Raw genomic sequence first — 15,393 nt, 5'->3', positions numbered from 1 at the left:
CTTCCTACAAGATGCAAGGGCGGAACCATACTTTTAACAAGGGGGGGGGGGGTCACACTGAGATGAGTTTTTCCTCACCGCTTAAAAATGTTCTTTAATGTTTTATAAAGGAGGCTAACAAAATTATTTAAATAACATAATGTGTATCTTAACCTTACATTTACAGATTTTAATTGCTAAAGTGGCAACTTTAGTTATTTAATTACTAGCTGACCCGACGAACTTTGTTCCGCCTTAATGACAATAAATAAGCAGATTGTGTTTTTTTTTTATTGGAAAAAATACAAACAAAATTAAATAACTACATTAATCATTCATTATTATTTCTGTATTTTAGTACATAGGTTGCTCTTCACTTAAGTACCTTGTGATACACGACATTTTTTGTTTTATTATCAGGCGCAAAAACAAACAACGCAGATGGTCTTCCGACCCGTGAACATTATATGTATAATTGACCATGGGAAAAACATGAAAGTTTATGATTTAAACCACAAACTTTTAAGGATTGGCCTTGTGATTTGTTGATGGTCATGGCAAATGCAAAACGTATCGGAAATTGAAGTCTTTTAAATTCAAACGGCATATCGGTTGGGATCATCGGGATCCTCGGAATGAGAACTTCCTCACCTTTGAATTTTCCTATCATTATCGTAGCGTAAATTACATCGTTCATCAATTTACTAACCACCAAACGCGTAAGCCAGGCACGTCCAAAGAGTTTAAAAATTCAATTGGATAGTTGGTGGCTTCATCTTCATTTGTGACGCAACCAATAGATTTGAGTGAATTCATTACCGATAGTCAGCAATTGCTCCGAGAAATCTTCAGCAGATGTATCATTAAGCAATGTAACTCTCATGTTTGTTGTCAGCTGCAGTTTCTTCACATAGCGCCATAGATTTGACGATTTGAATCAAGCGTTTATTTCACCGGCAGCCGTAGATCTTGGAATTACTGGCAGTATTTGGCGGAAATCGCCAGACAGTAAAATCATTGCTCCTCCAAAACATCTCAAGTCATTGCGTAAATCTTTTAATGTTCGGTTAAGTGCTTCTTATGCACGTTTATGCGCCATTGTGCATTCGTCCCAGATGATGATTTTCGATGCCGCTAAAACTTTGGCCATTGCTGAGTGTTTTGCAGTATTTTGTATTCTTCTTGCATTACGGCTTTGTCGGGAAAGATTCGACCGTCTTGGTCGCGGCATTATTAATTAAACTTCGCTTCACTTTTAATTAAACTTCACTTCACTTCAATCCACTTCTTAATTATTTATTTAATAGAAATAGTTTTAATATTGATTTCTTACAAATATCAAATTGTCATCCATACGTCATTACATAGCTGTCATTTTACGTCAATTACATAGCTGTCATTTGCGTTTTGTTATTCCAAGTCTGATTCTTTTTTGTTATACCACGTTTTATAGTGACTGACGTTTCATGTCAAGTCACACGGGAACGCTGTCGAACGGGATAAAAAGTATCCTATGTCCGTCTCCTTGCTCTAAGCTACCTCCCTACCAATTTTCAGCCAAATCTGTTCTGCCGTTCTTGAGTTATAAGTGGTGTAACTAACACGACTTTCTTTTATATATATAGATTTTAGAAGACTGTTGCTCAGCAAGGTAAGGTCTAACTGTTTAATTTGGATAACACTCTATATATGAAAGAATTCCGGGATTCCAACAGTTTTCTAAATGGTTAATATTTAAGGTCATATTTAAGAGCTAAAAGACAATAGTTTAGAAGGTTTTTGTTAGAAATTGTTTTGAAACGTAGCTTTTTTCGAAAAATAAAATATACTTTTCTTGTTTCAATTTCTATTAATGCAAAGAACCCTACAAAAAATCAAGAGAGACGATCTTATATGAAGAATTGTCGGGCTTTCTTTGACGTAGTTTTATCGAACTCAATTTTCGGGAGTCTATTATTTCTATCGCTATCAGTCTGCTTACTCGTATTTTGACCTTAAAGGAGTCATCACAACCCAAAAATTGTAGAGAGAAAAATGCTTGATTCTTAAATTGGACCATATAGGTGCACTTGAGTACATTATTTCTCTAAATTGAAACAAACTATGGTAAACAAATAAGTTGAGGAGAAACGTTTGTAAAACAAATTACACGTTTTGGAATCTCTTTCCAATTCAAATTTTAAGAGATACAAAGCTTTTATATCAATAAATAAATATGAAACGTTTATTATGTTTTTCAATTAGCCATTAGTTTAACAAAAAAGTCACTTTTGCTGTTGTTAGGACATTTATATTATTAAAATTCGTGTTTAAATCTCAGTTCTAGAGCATCCAAAGCAAATTCACTTCAAAAGTAGATTTATTTAATTTCTTAAAATCTTTTGAATTGACAGAAATTTTGAAAGAAATAAAATGCATGGTTTGGTCTTTAGAACTTCCTAATGTCTATTTAAAAGTCTGTTTATAAATAATTCCTATATTTTAAGATTCAAAAATGTAACTCATTTTATTCGAAAATCATTTTAAATTTTGTCTTTAAAATATTTTTGTAAGCACTAAATAAAGTGCTTATAAAAATAAATTTTACATTTAAATTTCGTTATCGAGTTTTGTAAACAAAATTAATATATTTAAAAAAATCAAAAAAAAAATGTCTTTTTTGATCATCAATTTGACATCGACAAAAACTTGCACAGAAAAGAAGAATATTGAAATCGGTTCATTACTTCTTGAGAAACCTTAAAAAAAAATAAAGGTTTTTTAAGAGGTAGCCTTCTGGAGCAATACCAAATTATGTTTTTGGGAAGAAGCCAAATTAAGAATACAATATTTAGAGAAAGTTTTAAAAAATCAAATATTTTAATTTGACGATTTCTTATTCAAGGTTTCTTCTCAAGAACCTGAATATTTGCTCTTTTTCTTAGAGTGAAATGTTATACAAATAATTTAAAGCATAACTAAAGTTCAAATTCTAAATTGAGTGAAAATAAAAATGTGAATTGTTTTTGACAGCAAACCGCTATTTTGTAAATGTCGTTCAATTACTAACTTAAAGCAGTACTTTTAGCAATAAAGTTTAAAGAAGTAAAATACAAATTTTAGTAGTCATACGATTAATTTTGAATTAAAGTATATTTCTTCGAAAAAACAAGCCAGGTAAAGTATTACCTTTCTAGCTTCTGAAGGTTGACGCGTTGACCTAAATTTGACGGCTCCGTGAAATAACTCATAAAGTAAATAAACTTCCCAATTGGTTAGGAAACTTCAAAATAATTAAAATCTACGACTTGGTCGCACGAACTTGTTTCTTGATGCAAAGAGTCTGTTTAAAAAAGTACCTATATAAGATTTAAAAATATACCTGTAAAATGAATTTGTCTTCAAAGATATAAATGACATTTGTTGGTCAAGAACCTCAAGACACAACTCATCGTAGAATAACTCATCCAATTGTTTGTGTATTCAACTAGCTCGTTCAAAGCTTTTTCCATTGGATAGCTTTATATTAATTTCATATTAGAAGGACCAGGATGGAAAGTAAATTATCTGAAGATAAGAAAGAGGAAGAACATGTACTCGTATGTTTAAATTGTAAAACGATCGCCAATTGGTTGTGTAGTTAGGTAGGTGTCTAAAACGAATAAAGAATAGTTCATTGGTGTCCTCAGCCATGTTTATGATGATAATGAAGGAATGTTATTCTTATTAGTAGGTAGAAGGTACTGACTACAATCCAATCGTATTCCTTCTTTCCTATAAGTTTTCAGCGGAAACATGGAGTTATTACGATCAGTTTATTTTTTTCGTTAAATTTTAAAAGAAACAATCATACAAACAAGTACAAAAAATTGCTATTCATGTGTTCTTTACGGTCAGGCTCTTATGTGTTTTGGATTTTAGTTATGAAGTAACACGTAAGCAGTAGTTGTAGAAGTTGTACGTAATACCTTTATAGGTAGGTATAATGTGTATCTATACGTTGAAAAAGTGATTCTAATAGAAAATACATATACTCCTGGGCCGTTTCTTAAACTTGTAGTAAGTATTTATGCTTTTATATAGGCGAAGGCAAGTAAAATATGTGAACAACAACCTTATTTGTAATGAATACAATTTTAAAATCATATAAACAAAGGTACCAAGATAATACTTCTTGATAGACACTTTAAAATAGAATGTTGATTAATATATCATATTCGTTAATCCGATACAGTGGCGCTACACGGGCGGCCATCGTTGGTATTTACAATAATTATTGTCATAAAAATACATAAATATGTACCAAATGCATTAATTTAGATAAAAGATAGGAATGTAATTACAATTTTGTCAAAATAATCCGCTCTTTTAGGCTCGTGCACAGTTAAAATAGTTTAAAAAAAAAACTATTTTAACATTCAAAATTTTACCCGAAAAATAAGTTTGTCTTCAAAAATGTAAATGCCATTTTAAAAATCCAAAATCCAAAAATTGCATTTTTGATAATCAAGTATTGTTAAGGCAATAAAAGAGCTTATTCAGAAAAAAAGTTGCTGAGAAAATTAAAAAACAAAATAACGGTTCTATGAGCGGTACCTTTTATGATCAATACAAAAATATGTTTTTCTTAGTTAAAGCCAAGTTAAAAAATAAAATTTAAGAGAAAATTAAAAAAAAATCTATAGGTTTGTTTTTGAGAACATTCCAATTTTCTGTTTTTGACCAAAAAAACGTATGGGATCCATTGTTTGTTTTGATCTTTAAAAAAAAATGAAAATAACGCCTAACGCGAATCTGCTCAAAACCTAAACCCCCACGATTGAACTCAATCGACCCAATGGTTTAGGCTGTAAGAGCATGGACAGACAGACAAAACCGACCGGACAGAATCGCGGGATCCAATTTTTTTGACTTCTTTACCATTATAATATCATTTTTGATTAAAATCTCGAGTTCGAAATTTTGCACAAATGCAAAACTTGCCATATATATGTAGTTCCTATATATCGCAAGTAAAAAATGAAATAAGTTCCCAAAAAGGATTGAAGTAAGTTCTCTATTTAAAAATGTTCTTACATTTTTTTGTTCCCAATGTACTTTTCGGCTGAAAGCGCTACTTAACTTGTTGTAGCACAAAAGATATAACCCCAAATTTAAAAATTTGGTTACATTTATTTGGACAAATAAAATTCAAATTATTTTTGAAAGTAAGTTCAACTTATATTACCAATTTGAAAGCACCTCAGAATTATTTACTTACTTGCTTAAGGTGGCGCTACAGTATTGTGTGAACTAGGGCTTCACCTAAGAAAATTCTCCATCTAGCTCGGTGCTTGGCTAGATGTCTCCAGTTTCGCGCTCCGAGTTGGGTGAGGTCACTTTTCACTTGTGCGCGCAACCTGATCCGCGGTCTTTTTCTACTGTGGGTGTGGATTCGAGGAATTTCTGGGCCGGATCATTGGTTTCCATGCGCTCTACGTGACTTTTACCCTTCTGGCTAAGTCTACGTTGCTGTACAGCTCGTACAGCTCGTTACCATAGATCACACGAAGAACTTTTCTTTCGAACCGACACAAGGTTCTTTCATCCGCTTTTGTCATTGTCTATGCTTCTGCACAGTATAGCAGGACTGTGATGATAAGGGTCTTTTATAGCGACACTTTAGTCCCTCGAGAGATTACTTTAAAACTTAAATGCTTTCTTAGCCCAAAAAAACAGCGGTTAGCAAGAGTTATTCTGCGTTTGATCTCAGCGCTGGTGTTGTTTTCTGCGTTTACAGCGGAGCCTAGGTAGACGAAGTACTTGAATAACTCAAAGTAACGTCTGTCGATGGTGTTTAAGAAAAATATTAAACATTTCAAATAGTTGCAACTATAGCAGCGAATGGATTCGACTCAGTTGGTTTTATTTGTACTGCAATGAACCATTGTACTTTCTGTAAAGTTAAAAATTCTAAAATTTCGAATTTAATGGTGCGTATTAGCTTAAAATACCTAAAAATGAAGTTCACTTTAAAAAAGAAAATGATGACTCCATTACATTTTTAGATGTGAAAGTGAAAGTGTCACTGAATCGCTACTCATACAAAAAATAGGCTGGGATGCGACTCACACTGATAACTTCCCATCCCGCCTGTTGATTTGTCTTGCTTAAAAGTTTGTCTATATGTACTCGTATTAATTTTTACCAAATTTGCGTACTATTTTTTGTACATTTTATTTTTTATGAAAAAACGGACTGTTGGATTTTTATATAAAAATGACTGAATATCGAAAACAATGTTTTCTGTAAAATAAAATAAGTTTGAAGCCAATAATTTTAATTTTTGAAAAGCTATTCGAGTCGAAAGTAAATTTTTAAAAAGTAAAAAAACTGCCTATTCGATTTTTTTCAAAATTTTACCGGATGTTGAAAACAATATTTCTTATAAGGTACAATTAGTTTTAAGATAATATTTCAAATTTTTGAAAAGATATTTGAGTCGAAAATCATTTTTTACCAACTTTAGTTAATTTTTTTTCGGTTTTTATTTTTTGTAAGAAAACTGTCAATTCGATTTTTCTCAAAATTTTATCCGATGTCAAAAACATTATTCTTCGTTGCACGAAATTGTTTTGGAGGTGACAATTTTTTCTTCAGTTTTTTTGATTTATAAAAAAAACCGTTAAACGGATTTTTTCAAAAAATAAATACTATATATTATATAAAATTAATTCAAGTTTCTAGCGTACGGACGTACACACGCACGCAGAGACATCTTTCTAAAAATCTTTTCTTTTGACTCTAGGGACCTTAAACGTCAAAAAATGTCAAAATTTTCAATTTGACAAATCGGACCCATTAAAATAACTTCCAATGGGAAGTTAATAAAAAAAAACGTGAAAGCCTCCTCCTTAAAAAAAGGTAGATAGCCAATTAGACAAAAACAACCAACCTGCCATATGTAAAAGGTGTAATTGGTACAGTATAATAGGGTTTAAAATCCATATTTTTATCACCTAAAAAGTGGTTAACTACCTCAAATCACCAACAAACCAATTACCTCTACAACCACCCGGAGTATATGCAGTACACTGCAGTTGTCGGTCTTCACGGGTAATACATACTCAGAGAAGCATTGCTACACTCTTTAAAAAAGACATTAGCGTCTAGTTTAAGTAAACAACAAAGAGAAAAGTCACCATATGCAAACATATACTAGACCACGCAGGTGAACTCTAGGTAGGTAGAAATGGCGATCTCAAGGCAACCTAGCCTGAGATCCAATTAGCGCTGTAGTGCGCCGTTTTGATACCAACAACTCGTTTGACCTTTGATTGAAAGGGATAGATTGATAGAGAAGCTTCATAGCGATTATGTTAGAGCCATTTTGTCGCATTGAGAAAAAAGATTAGGTCTCTTATCTTTGTCTCAGATAGCTCATCAAGTTCTTGAAAGAATGCTTTTTCAAAGCCAAAGCAGGTCATTTGCAGAGGAAATGGATTATCGTTTCACTTTCTCTTTGGTCACTACAGCTACGGCAAAAGGTGTTGTAAGAGATACCCAACTTCTCTGCATGAAATCTTATAGGCCAATGTCCGGTACAAACCGCAACAATCCTGGCTATGTCTTGCCTTGGCCTGCATAGAAGATCGTTTGTTCAGGTTTTATTATAGGTGGGCCATATCTTCCTAGATATAATGCAGTTGGGTAAAATGCTCCACCTTCGGTTTGATTCAGTTTGGTAGATAGAAAATATTTTACCCTTCATAGCACCAAGAGGAATGTTAACCATTTCCGCAAGTGAGCTATGAAGGGCCCGTTCATTTCCCACGATGGCACTATGGCCCGGAACCCAGATCAGGCTGACACCGAGATTAATATTGCGACAAACACAGATAAGAAAGTTATTTCATATCTATAAGCATGGTTTGTTCCTGAACTGCGTTACACCACCAACAACAACGGGAAGAGATAAAATTCTCTAAGCACCTGTACAACTTGCATGGCAGACATCGCTTATAACATTTGTATGGTAACATTCAGGGTCGGTACTAAATTAATCTCGCTTAATATTTTTAAGCGGCTCATCCAAAGTAACCCGCTATGTGAAAAATAACTCAAACGTTTTTCGCTTTATTATATCCTCAAGAACCGATGATTCTCTTCTTGGCGGTAGCTGTGGAACTTCTGGTTTAGTTGTAAGTAATTCTCCACAATAATTATTATTTAAAAAAATAAAACTAGAAATACTTAATTTTTTTTAGCGGAGTAACATGACTGTTTGTGATTTAAATCGCTTTATTTTATTATATTGATAACTTAAATCTTTTTACTTAATTAATTATATTGAATTAATTTATATTGAATTTAAACATCTTACTCTAATTACCAAACATTGTAAACTTACCCTATGAAGTGTTTCTTATTGTTTTTTGCTACTCGGATTAAGAGATAATCCCTTTCTACAATTGTTTGTAAATTATATTTGAAATCAATGCTAGATGATATCATAAAACTGTTTTGCCATCTGCAATGCGCCAAAATTGTATGTACATATGTACAATGTATATAATGAAAGCTTTGTTTCTCGCATTTATGTAAATCGATTATGATTCTAAGAAAACTTGAATTGTCCCTTTTTGAATTCGATCGCCAAGCTGGTAAGATCTCTAGAGATCTTGGTAAGAACAATAAAATTTGAAATATTGATTGGTTGTGTTTTTCACTATTTAGTGATTCATTTTATTATAATCAAAATCATTGGTCCTTCGATCCCGATATTTTATATTTTTTGAACTGGTGATTAATTGAAAAATCGAGTGTTTAATTCACTAATAAGAAAAAGTATTCAATAGCTAATTAAACTTATTAATATAAATCGCTAAAAAGACAATAGCTTAAAGTACCGGTTTATAGAAATCTTTAAGAAATTATTCAAGGTGTGGTGGATTAAATTTCGATTTCTTAATTAAGAACAATAATTGTATTTGATTAAAATGACGTCACTGCAACTTCGTGGACATGCTAAGGGAGCCATTACGCGTGCGACGAATTTTTGTGAATCTCTTACGGGCGATGAAGATTTACCGATGTTAGAAGTCAGATTAGAAAAATTAGAAATCGCGTGGAAAGACTTTTCGTTCCACCATATTTCGTCTTTGGAAGGTTTAGACGAGCAAGCAGTTTTTACGCTTGAAGCAGAATTTGAAGAATACGAAATGAAATATTTTGGTGCACATACGAAATTTACGAAAGCTATTCGGGAAAAACAGAGTGTTGATAAACAAATTAATCTTGTCGAGGAGCTTGCCCAAAATCAATCCTCATTTCTAAGCAAACTTAATTCGTCTAGTAAATCTTCGAATGTAAGCCTTCCTAAAATTAACATTCCTCCATTTTCCGGCAATTACAAAGATTGGCCTACATTTCGCGACATGTTTATCGATACGGTAGATACAAATGATAAGCTTACCTCTACTCAAAAATTTCATTTCTTAAAATCTTTTTTGCGAAACGAAGCTGCTGATCTTATCAGCCATATATCCCCCACCGATGCTAATTATATTGGGGCATGGACAAAACTCGAAAAACGGTATAATCGCGTAAACTTACTCGTACATTCCCTTATACAATCGTTCGTTTCACTGCCTACTATGTCTTCGTCAAATCCAGACACCTTACGAAAAATTACGGACGGTGCCGATGAAGTTATTCGTGGTCTTCAGGCAGCGAAGAAAGAAACGCGTGACCCTTGGATTATTTTTCTGCTTCTCAACAAGCTCGATGAGGCAACCAGACATGCTTGGGCTAAAAAAGTAGGTTCTCGGGACGACTGTAAAGTGCAGGAATTGCTTGATTTTCTTGAATTACGATGTGATGCGTTTGAATCTTGCACTCCGATGAACACTCCGGGTACATCGCGAAAAAAGCAACCGACTTCAATTCGCTCATACGTAGCTGAGTCAGCAGGACAAAACCCTAAGTGCTTCAAATGCAAAGGTGATCACAAACTATCAGAGTGTCCTTCGTTTATTTCGCTAAGTATTGATTCTCGTCGGAAATTTCTTAAAGACAATTCATTGTGTTTTAATTGCCTTCGTTCTGGCCACGCATCTTACAAATGCTTTAGCCATTTTCGTTGTCGAGTCTGTAAATCGCGGCATCACTCACTTGTCCACTCCAATCAATCTAGTGGTCCTGAATATTCTTCGAAAGGGAAATCTTCTTCCGATTTTCCTGTAGACAACTCAAATGCTGACGTTACCTCCGGTGTTCCTATTGCTAGTTCTGATTCTCCCTTGTTGACCAACCATTCTCTCAATTTTGGTTTTCCAAAGCAAACATTTTTGCCTACCATTCTCTCCTATGTTCGTAATCATCAGGGTGAACTAATAAAATGTAGAGTGTTACTAGACACAGGGTCACAGTCTTCATTCATTACAGAAGCATTAGCTCAACGTATTGGTCTTCGTCGAAAACATTCTCGAATACCTATTTTAGGACTTTCTTCTGCAAATGCTGGTCACACTAACGGATATATGTCAATTTCATTGGCTTCGAGGGTTAGCAACACCGTTCTACAGTGTGATGTACATATTTTGAGGAAACTAACTTCTAACTTACCAACTCAATCTGTTGATAGTTCGTCGTGGGCCTATATTCAAGGGTTGGAACTAGCTGATCCACTATTTAATATTTCGAGTTCGGTAGATATTTTACTAGGAGCAGACAGAGTTTGGTCGATTCTAAAACCAGAACAAATCATAGGCCCAGAAGGAAGACCGTTGGCGCAGAATACTTCCTTTGGATGGGTCATTACAGGAGAATTCGTTTTTAATCAAATTTCTTGCGTTGGCATATGCAATGCCGAATCATCTGTTGATACTGATTATCTCTTGCAACGCTTTTGGGAACTGGAGGAAGTTTCCACAGTCAGGATCCAAACAGATAATGATCCTGCTGAATTATTATTTCGTAAATTTGTTTCTCGCTCTGAAGACGGTAGATATATTGTTCCTTTACTTTTGAAAACTCCATCGCCTTCTTTTGGTAACACACTAGCTGCCGCCATGTCTCGGCTAAATTCTATGGAGCGTCGATTTCAAAAAAACCCTGACTTAGAGCGACAATATAGAAAGTTTATGGAAGATTACTTAAGTCTTGGTCATATGGAAAGCGTACCTGATGATGAGGCAAAATCTTCCCATGGTCGACATTTTTATCTTCCACATCATGCGGTGTTTAAGCCCGACAGTTCTACGACTAAGCTTCGGGTCGTTTTTGATGGCTCAGTCGGTGACTCAACTGGGCAGTCTATTAATAGCCATTTATACATAGGTCCTCCTATACAAAGAGATCTTTTCGGAGTTTGTCTTCGTTTCCGCCAGCATCGATTCGTATTTACAGCCGATATAGTAAAAATGTTTCGACAGATTTTGATCCGAAAACCCGAAACAGACTATCAGCGTATTGTCTGGCGAAATTCTCCTAGCGAAAATGTGAAACACTTTCGACTCAAAACTGTAACTTATGGAACTTCTTCAGCTCCATTTTTGGCTGTTCGTGTCTTGAAACAGCTTGCTGAGGATTATCAAGTAACACATCCTATTGCAGCTCGAATTCTTTTGAACGATGTCTACGTTGATGACATCATGACGGGAGCAAACTCTATTGAAGATCTTATGAGAATTCAGTCAGAACTTGTAGAACTTCTATCGTTAGCCAAAATCCAACTTAGTAAGTGGAGTTCAAATTGCTGGAGTCTTCTGGCTAAGATACCATCAGAAGATTGTGAGTATTCTTCTTTGGATTATGAAAAGTCGTCTTCCTTCATCAAGGTATTAGGAATGTTCTGGAACCCAAGCAATGATGTCTTTTCATTTCGTTTCAATCAACCTAAGCTTAACCAATCTCTAACAAGAAGAACTCTTCTATCGGAAGTTGCACGAATATATGACCCGTTAGGTTTTTTGGCTCCATCCGTGATCATCTTTAAAATTATGTTCCAAGAACTTTGGTCATCAGAACTTAAATTAGGATGGGATGACCCGCTTCCACAAAGGATAACTACCCAATGGATGAACCATCGAGATGAACTTCCTTTGTTTCGGGACATTCGGGTACGACGTAATATATTTTCTGAAAAGGACATAGAACTTCACGGGTTTTCGGACGCCTCTACGTTGGCATATGCAGCCGTTGTGTATGCGCGATCAAGAACGGTCTCGGGTGAAGTAAAAGTGACAATAATCGCGGCGAAGACAAAGGTGGCTCCTTTAAAACCTCTTTCTATTCCCCGATTAGAGCTCTGTGGAGCCCTTCTTTTATCGAAACTTTTAAAACTCATAAAATCTTTTTTGAATGTTCACAAATCTATTAGAGTATGTGCGTGGTGTGACTCAGAAATAGTGCTTCATTGGCTTAATTCACCTCCCCGTCGGTGGACAACGTTCGTGGCAAATCGCACTTCAACTATATTGGAAACGGTTCCAAGTCATTCGTGGAGGCACATTGCTTCGCAATCCAACCCAGCTGATTGTGCGTCGCGCGGTGTTTCCCCTTCTGAACTCGTAAATCATAGTCTATGGTGGTCTGGTCCTTCTTGGCTATCCCAATCGGAAGAACGTTGGCCAATTCATTCTAAGCGTTGCACATATAATGAAGTTGCTAATAAGGATCCAGTTCAACTCGAGGCCAGACCATTGCCTACTAATAACTTTGTTTCGTGGTTTTATGCAAGCGTTATTCAAGACATTATTGACAATATATCTTCGTGGCATCGGTTAATTAGAGTGCTTGCATATATCCGTCGTTATATATCAAACTTACGCGTGAAATCAACTGGCGTTCGCGTTTCAGGTGGCTTGAAATTCCATGAAATTCATTCTGCAAAAATTTCTGTCTTAAAACATGTGCAGCTGACTTCTTATCCCAGGGAAATAGACGACTTGCTTAAAACTAAGACTTTATCGCCGAAGTCAAATTTACTAAAATACTCTGCATTTTTGGACAGCGATGGACTCTTACGCGTCGGCGGTCGTATAAAACATGCAGCAGTTTCATATAATATTAAACATCCTATAATACTTCCAAAAACTAATAAAATTTCTTTCCTTATAGTAGAGGACATTCATTACAGATATATGCATGCTGGAGTGTCGGAAACATTTACATTTGTGCGGCAGCAGTTTTGGATAATGGGTAGCCGAAACATTGTAAGAAAGGTGATACATCGCTGCAAACCATGCTTCATGCAGCGCAAAGCAACTTGTGAGCAACTCATGGGAAACCTTCCACTTCAACGGATTCAGCCGAATCGAGCGTTTACAGACACAGGTTGTGATTACGCTGGCCCGCTCACAATCAAACTTAATCGAGGTAGAAAACCGAAACTGCTGAAGGCCTATATTGCACTCTTCATATGTTTTTCGACCAAAGCAATACACTTAGAGGTTGTAAGTGATCTCACTACTGATGCGTTCCTTGCCGCTCTGCGTCGATTTGTTTCCAGACGTGGACTGTGTCGGAACATTTACAGTGACAACGGAACAAACTTCCAAGGAGCAAAACGTTGCCTCTCTGAAATGCATCAACTGGTACTGTCCCAAAAGCATAACGATACAGTAATCTCATCGCTTGCAAAGGATGGAATTGCCTGGCATTTCATTCCACCCTCCGCACCTCACTTCGGTGGGTTGTGGGAGTCAGGTATACGATCCGTAAAGCTTCACCTTCGACGTGTCATTGGGTCTACAATATTGACCTTTGAAGAGTTAACGACAGTAACTTGTCAAATCGAAGCTATCTTAAACTCTAGACCTTTATGTTGTCTCTCTGATGTGGATTTAAACCCTTTAACACCTTCTCATTTTCTCATAGGTGAACCAACAACAGCTGTGCCTGAGCCGAGTCAACTCGAAACCCCAACAAATCGTTTGACCCATTGGAATTTTTTGCAAAACATGGTTCAAGGATTCTGGAAGCGGTGGCAGCAGGAGTATCTTACGAGTCTCCAAGAACGACCCAAATGGCAAAAACAACTTCCAAATCTGAAACCAGGTGATATTGTGGTAATTAAAGAGCCAAACTTACCACCAACAAAATGGTTGCTGGGCCAGATTGAAAATGTTTCACCGGGTGCTGATCAACTTGTTCGTGTGGCCACTGTACGAACGTCAAATGGAACATTTACTCGACCTATAGCTAAATTGGCCATCCTTCCACTGTCCTGAAACTGGTTCAGGGGCGCCGGGATGTTTGTGATTTAAATCGCTTTATTTTATTATATTGATAACTTAAATCTTTTTACTTAATTAATTATATTGAATTAATTTATATTGAATTTAAACATCTTACTCTAATTACCAAACATTGTAAACTTACCCTATGAAGTGTTTCTTATTGTTTTTTGCTACTCGGATTAAGAGATAATCCCTTTCTACAATTGTTTGTAAATTATATTTGAAATCAATGCTAGATGATATCATAAAACTGTTTTGCCATCTGCAATGCGCCAAAATTGTATGTACATATGTACAATGTATATAATGAAAGCTTTGTTTCTCGCATTTATGTAAATCGATTATGATTCTAAGAAAACTTGAATTGTCCCTTTTTGAATTCGATCGCCAAGCTGGTAAGATCTCTAGAGATCTTGGTAAGAACAATAAAATTTGAAATATTGATTGGTTGTGTTTTTCACTATTTAGTGATTCATTTTATTATAATCAAAATCAATGACTAATGGCTAAAACGCAAAACAAAAATCGAAAAAAAAAACAAAAACACTTTAATTGCAATTGTTATCCTTTTTACGCAAAGCCATCGAATCACAATCAGTTTTCGAATAATAATTTATTGACACTTCTCTTCTCTCTTCTCTCTTCTCATAAATCTTTATAAAACTTTTCCCTTAGATAAAGTTTATATTCAAACTTAAAAAAAAAACTGTATTTCTTATCAATAAAGTTAATTCACAATATGCAAAATTCGAACCTAAATACTTTCTACAACTCTCTAAGTTATTCTTATCTTCTATCATGTAGGTACATAAGTTACTGATAAATTTTAAAACTTCTTTTTTTTTCTAATACTGGAACTTTAATTCTAATTGATATATGTTTTTCTTCCATACGCAAATTGAATTCATATTTCAGCCATAAATATGTCAAAGTGTCTCAACAATTCGAAAGTATGAGCATTTGCGTATAAGGATTATATCTTCAAGCCCAAAAGTACATGGAACACACATAAACTTAACTTGTTCTTCATGGCATTGGAAAACGGGCATATTGCATATATTATAACTCCAAAAAGGAAAATAACTTTGTTCGTTCAACTAAATAAGTACATTGATGTGGGCAATTACACGGATATAGAAGTTTGAAACTCCGAAAAACAAAAAACCAACCAAGTTATGAATGTAAAACATAAATTCCTAACTTCCTAATGAAC

At 34.9% G+C, this 15,393-nt stretch overlaps 1 protein-coding gene across 1 annotated transcript; it reads left to right on the top strand.

The window, feature by feature from the left end:
• Positions 1–8,936: 8,936 nt before the first annotated feature.
• LOC129939254 (uncharacterized) lies at positions 8,937–14,171 on the top strand. Its single transcript, XM_056047214.1, has one exon. The coding sequence runs from the start codon at positions 8,937–8,939 to the stop codon at positions 14,169–14,171; it is 5,235 nt and encodes a 1,744-aa protein (XP_055903189.1).
• The last annotated feature ends 1,222 nt before the right edge of the window (positions 14,172–15,393 follow it).

This window comes from Eupeodes corollae, chromosome 1, assembly GCF_945859685.1.
Source record: "Eupeodes corollae chromosome 1, idEupCoro1.1, whole genome shotgun sequence".
NCBI lineage: Eukaryota > Metazoa > Arthropoda > Insecta > Diptera > Syrphidae > Eupeodes > Eupeodes corollae.
The sequence above is the reverse complement of the archived record's forward strand: the minus strand, read 5'-3'. Positions and strand labels throughout refer to the sequence as shown.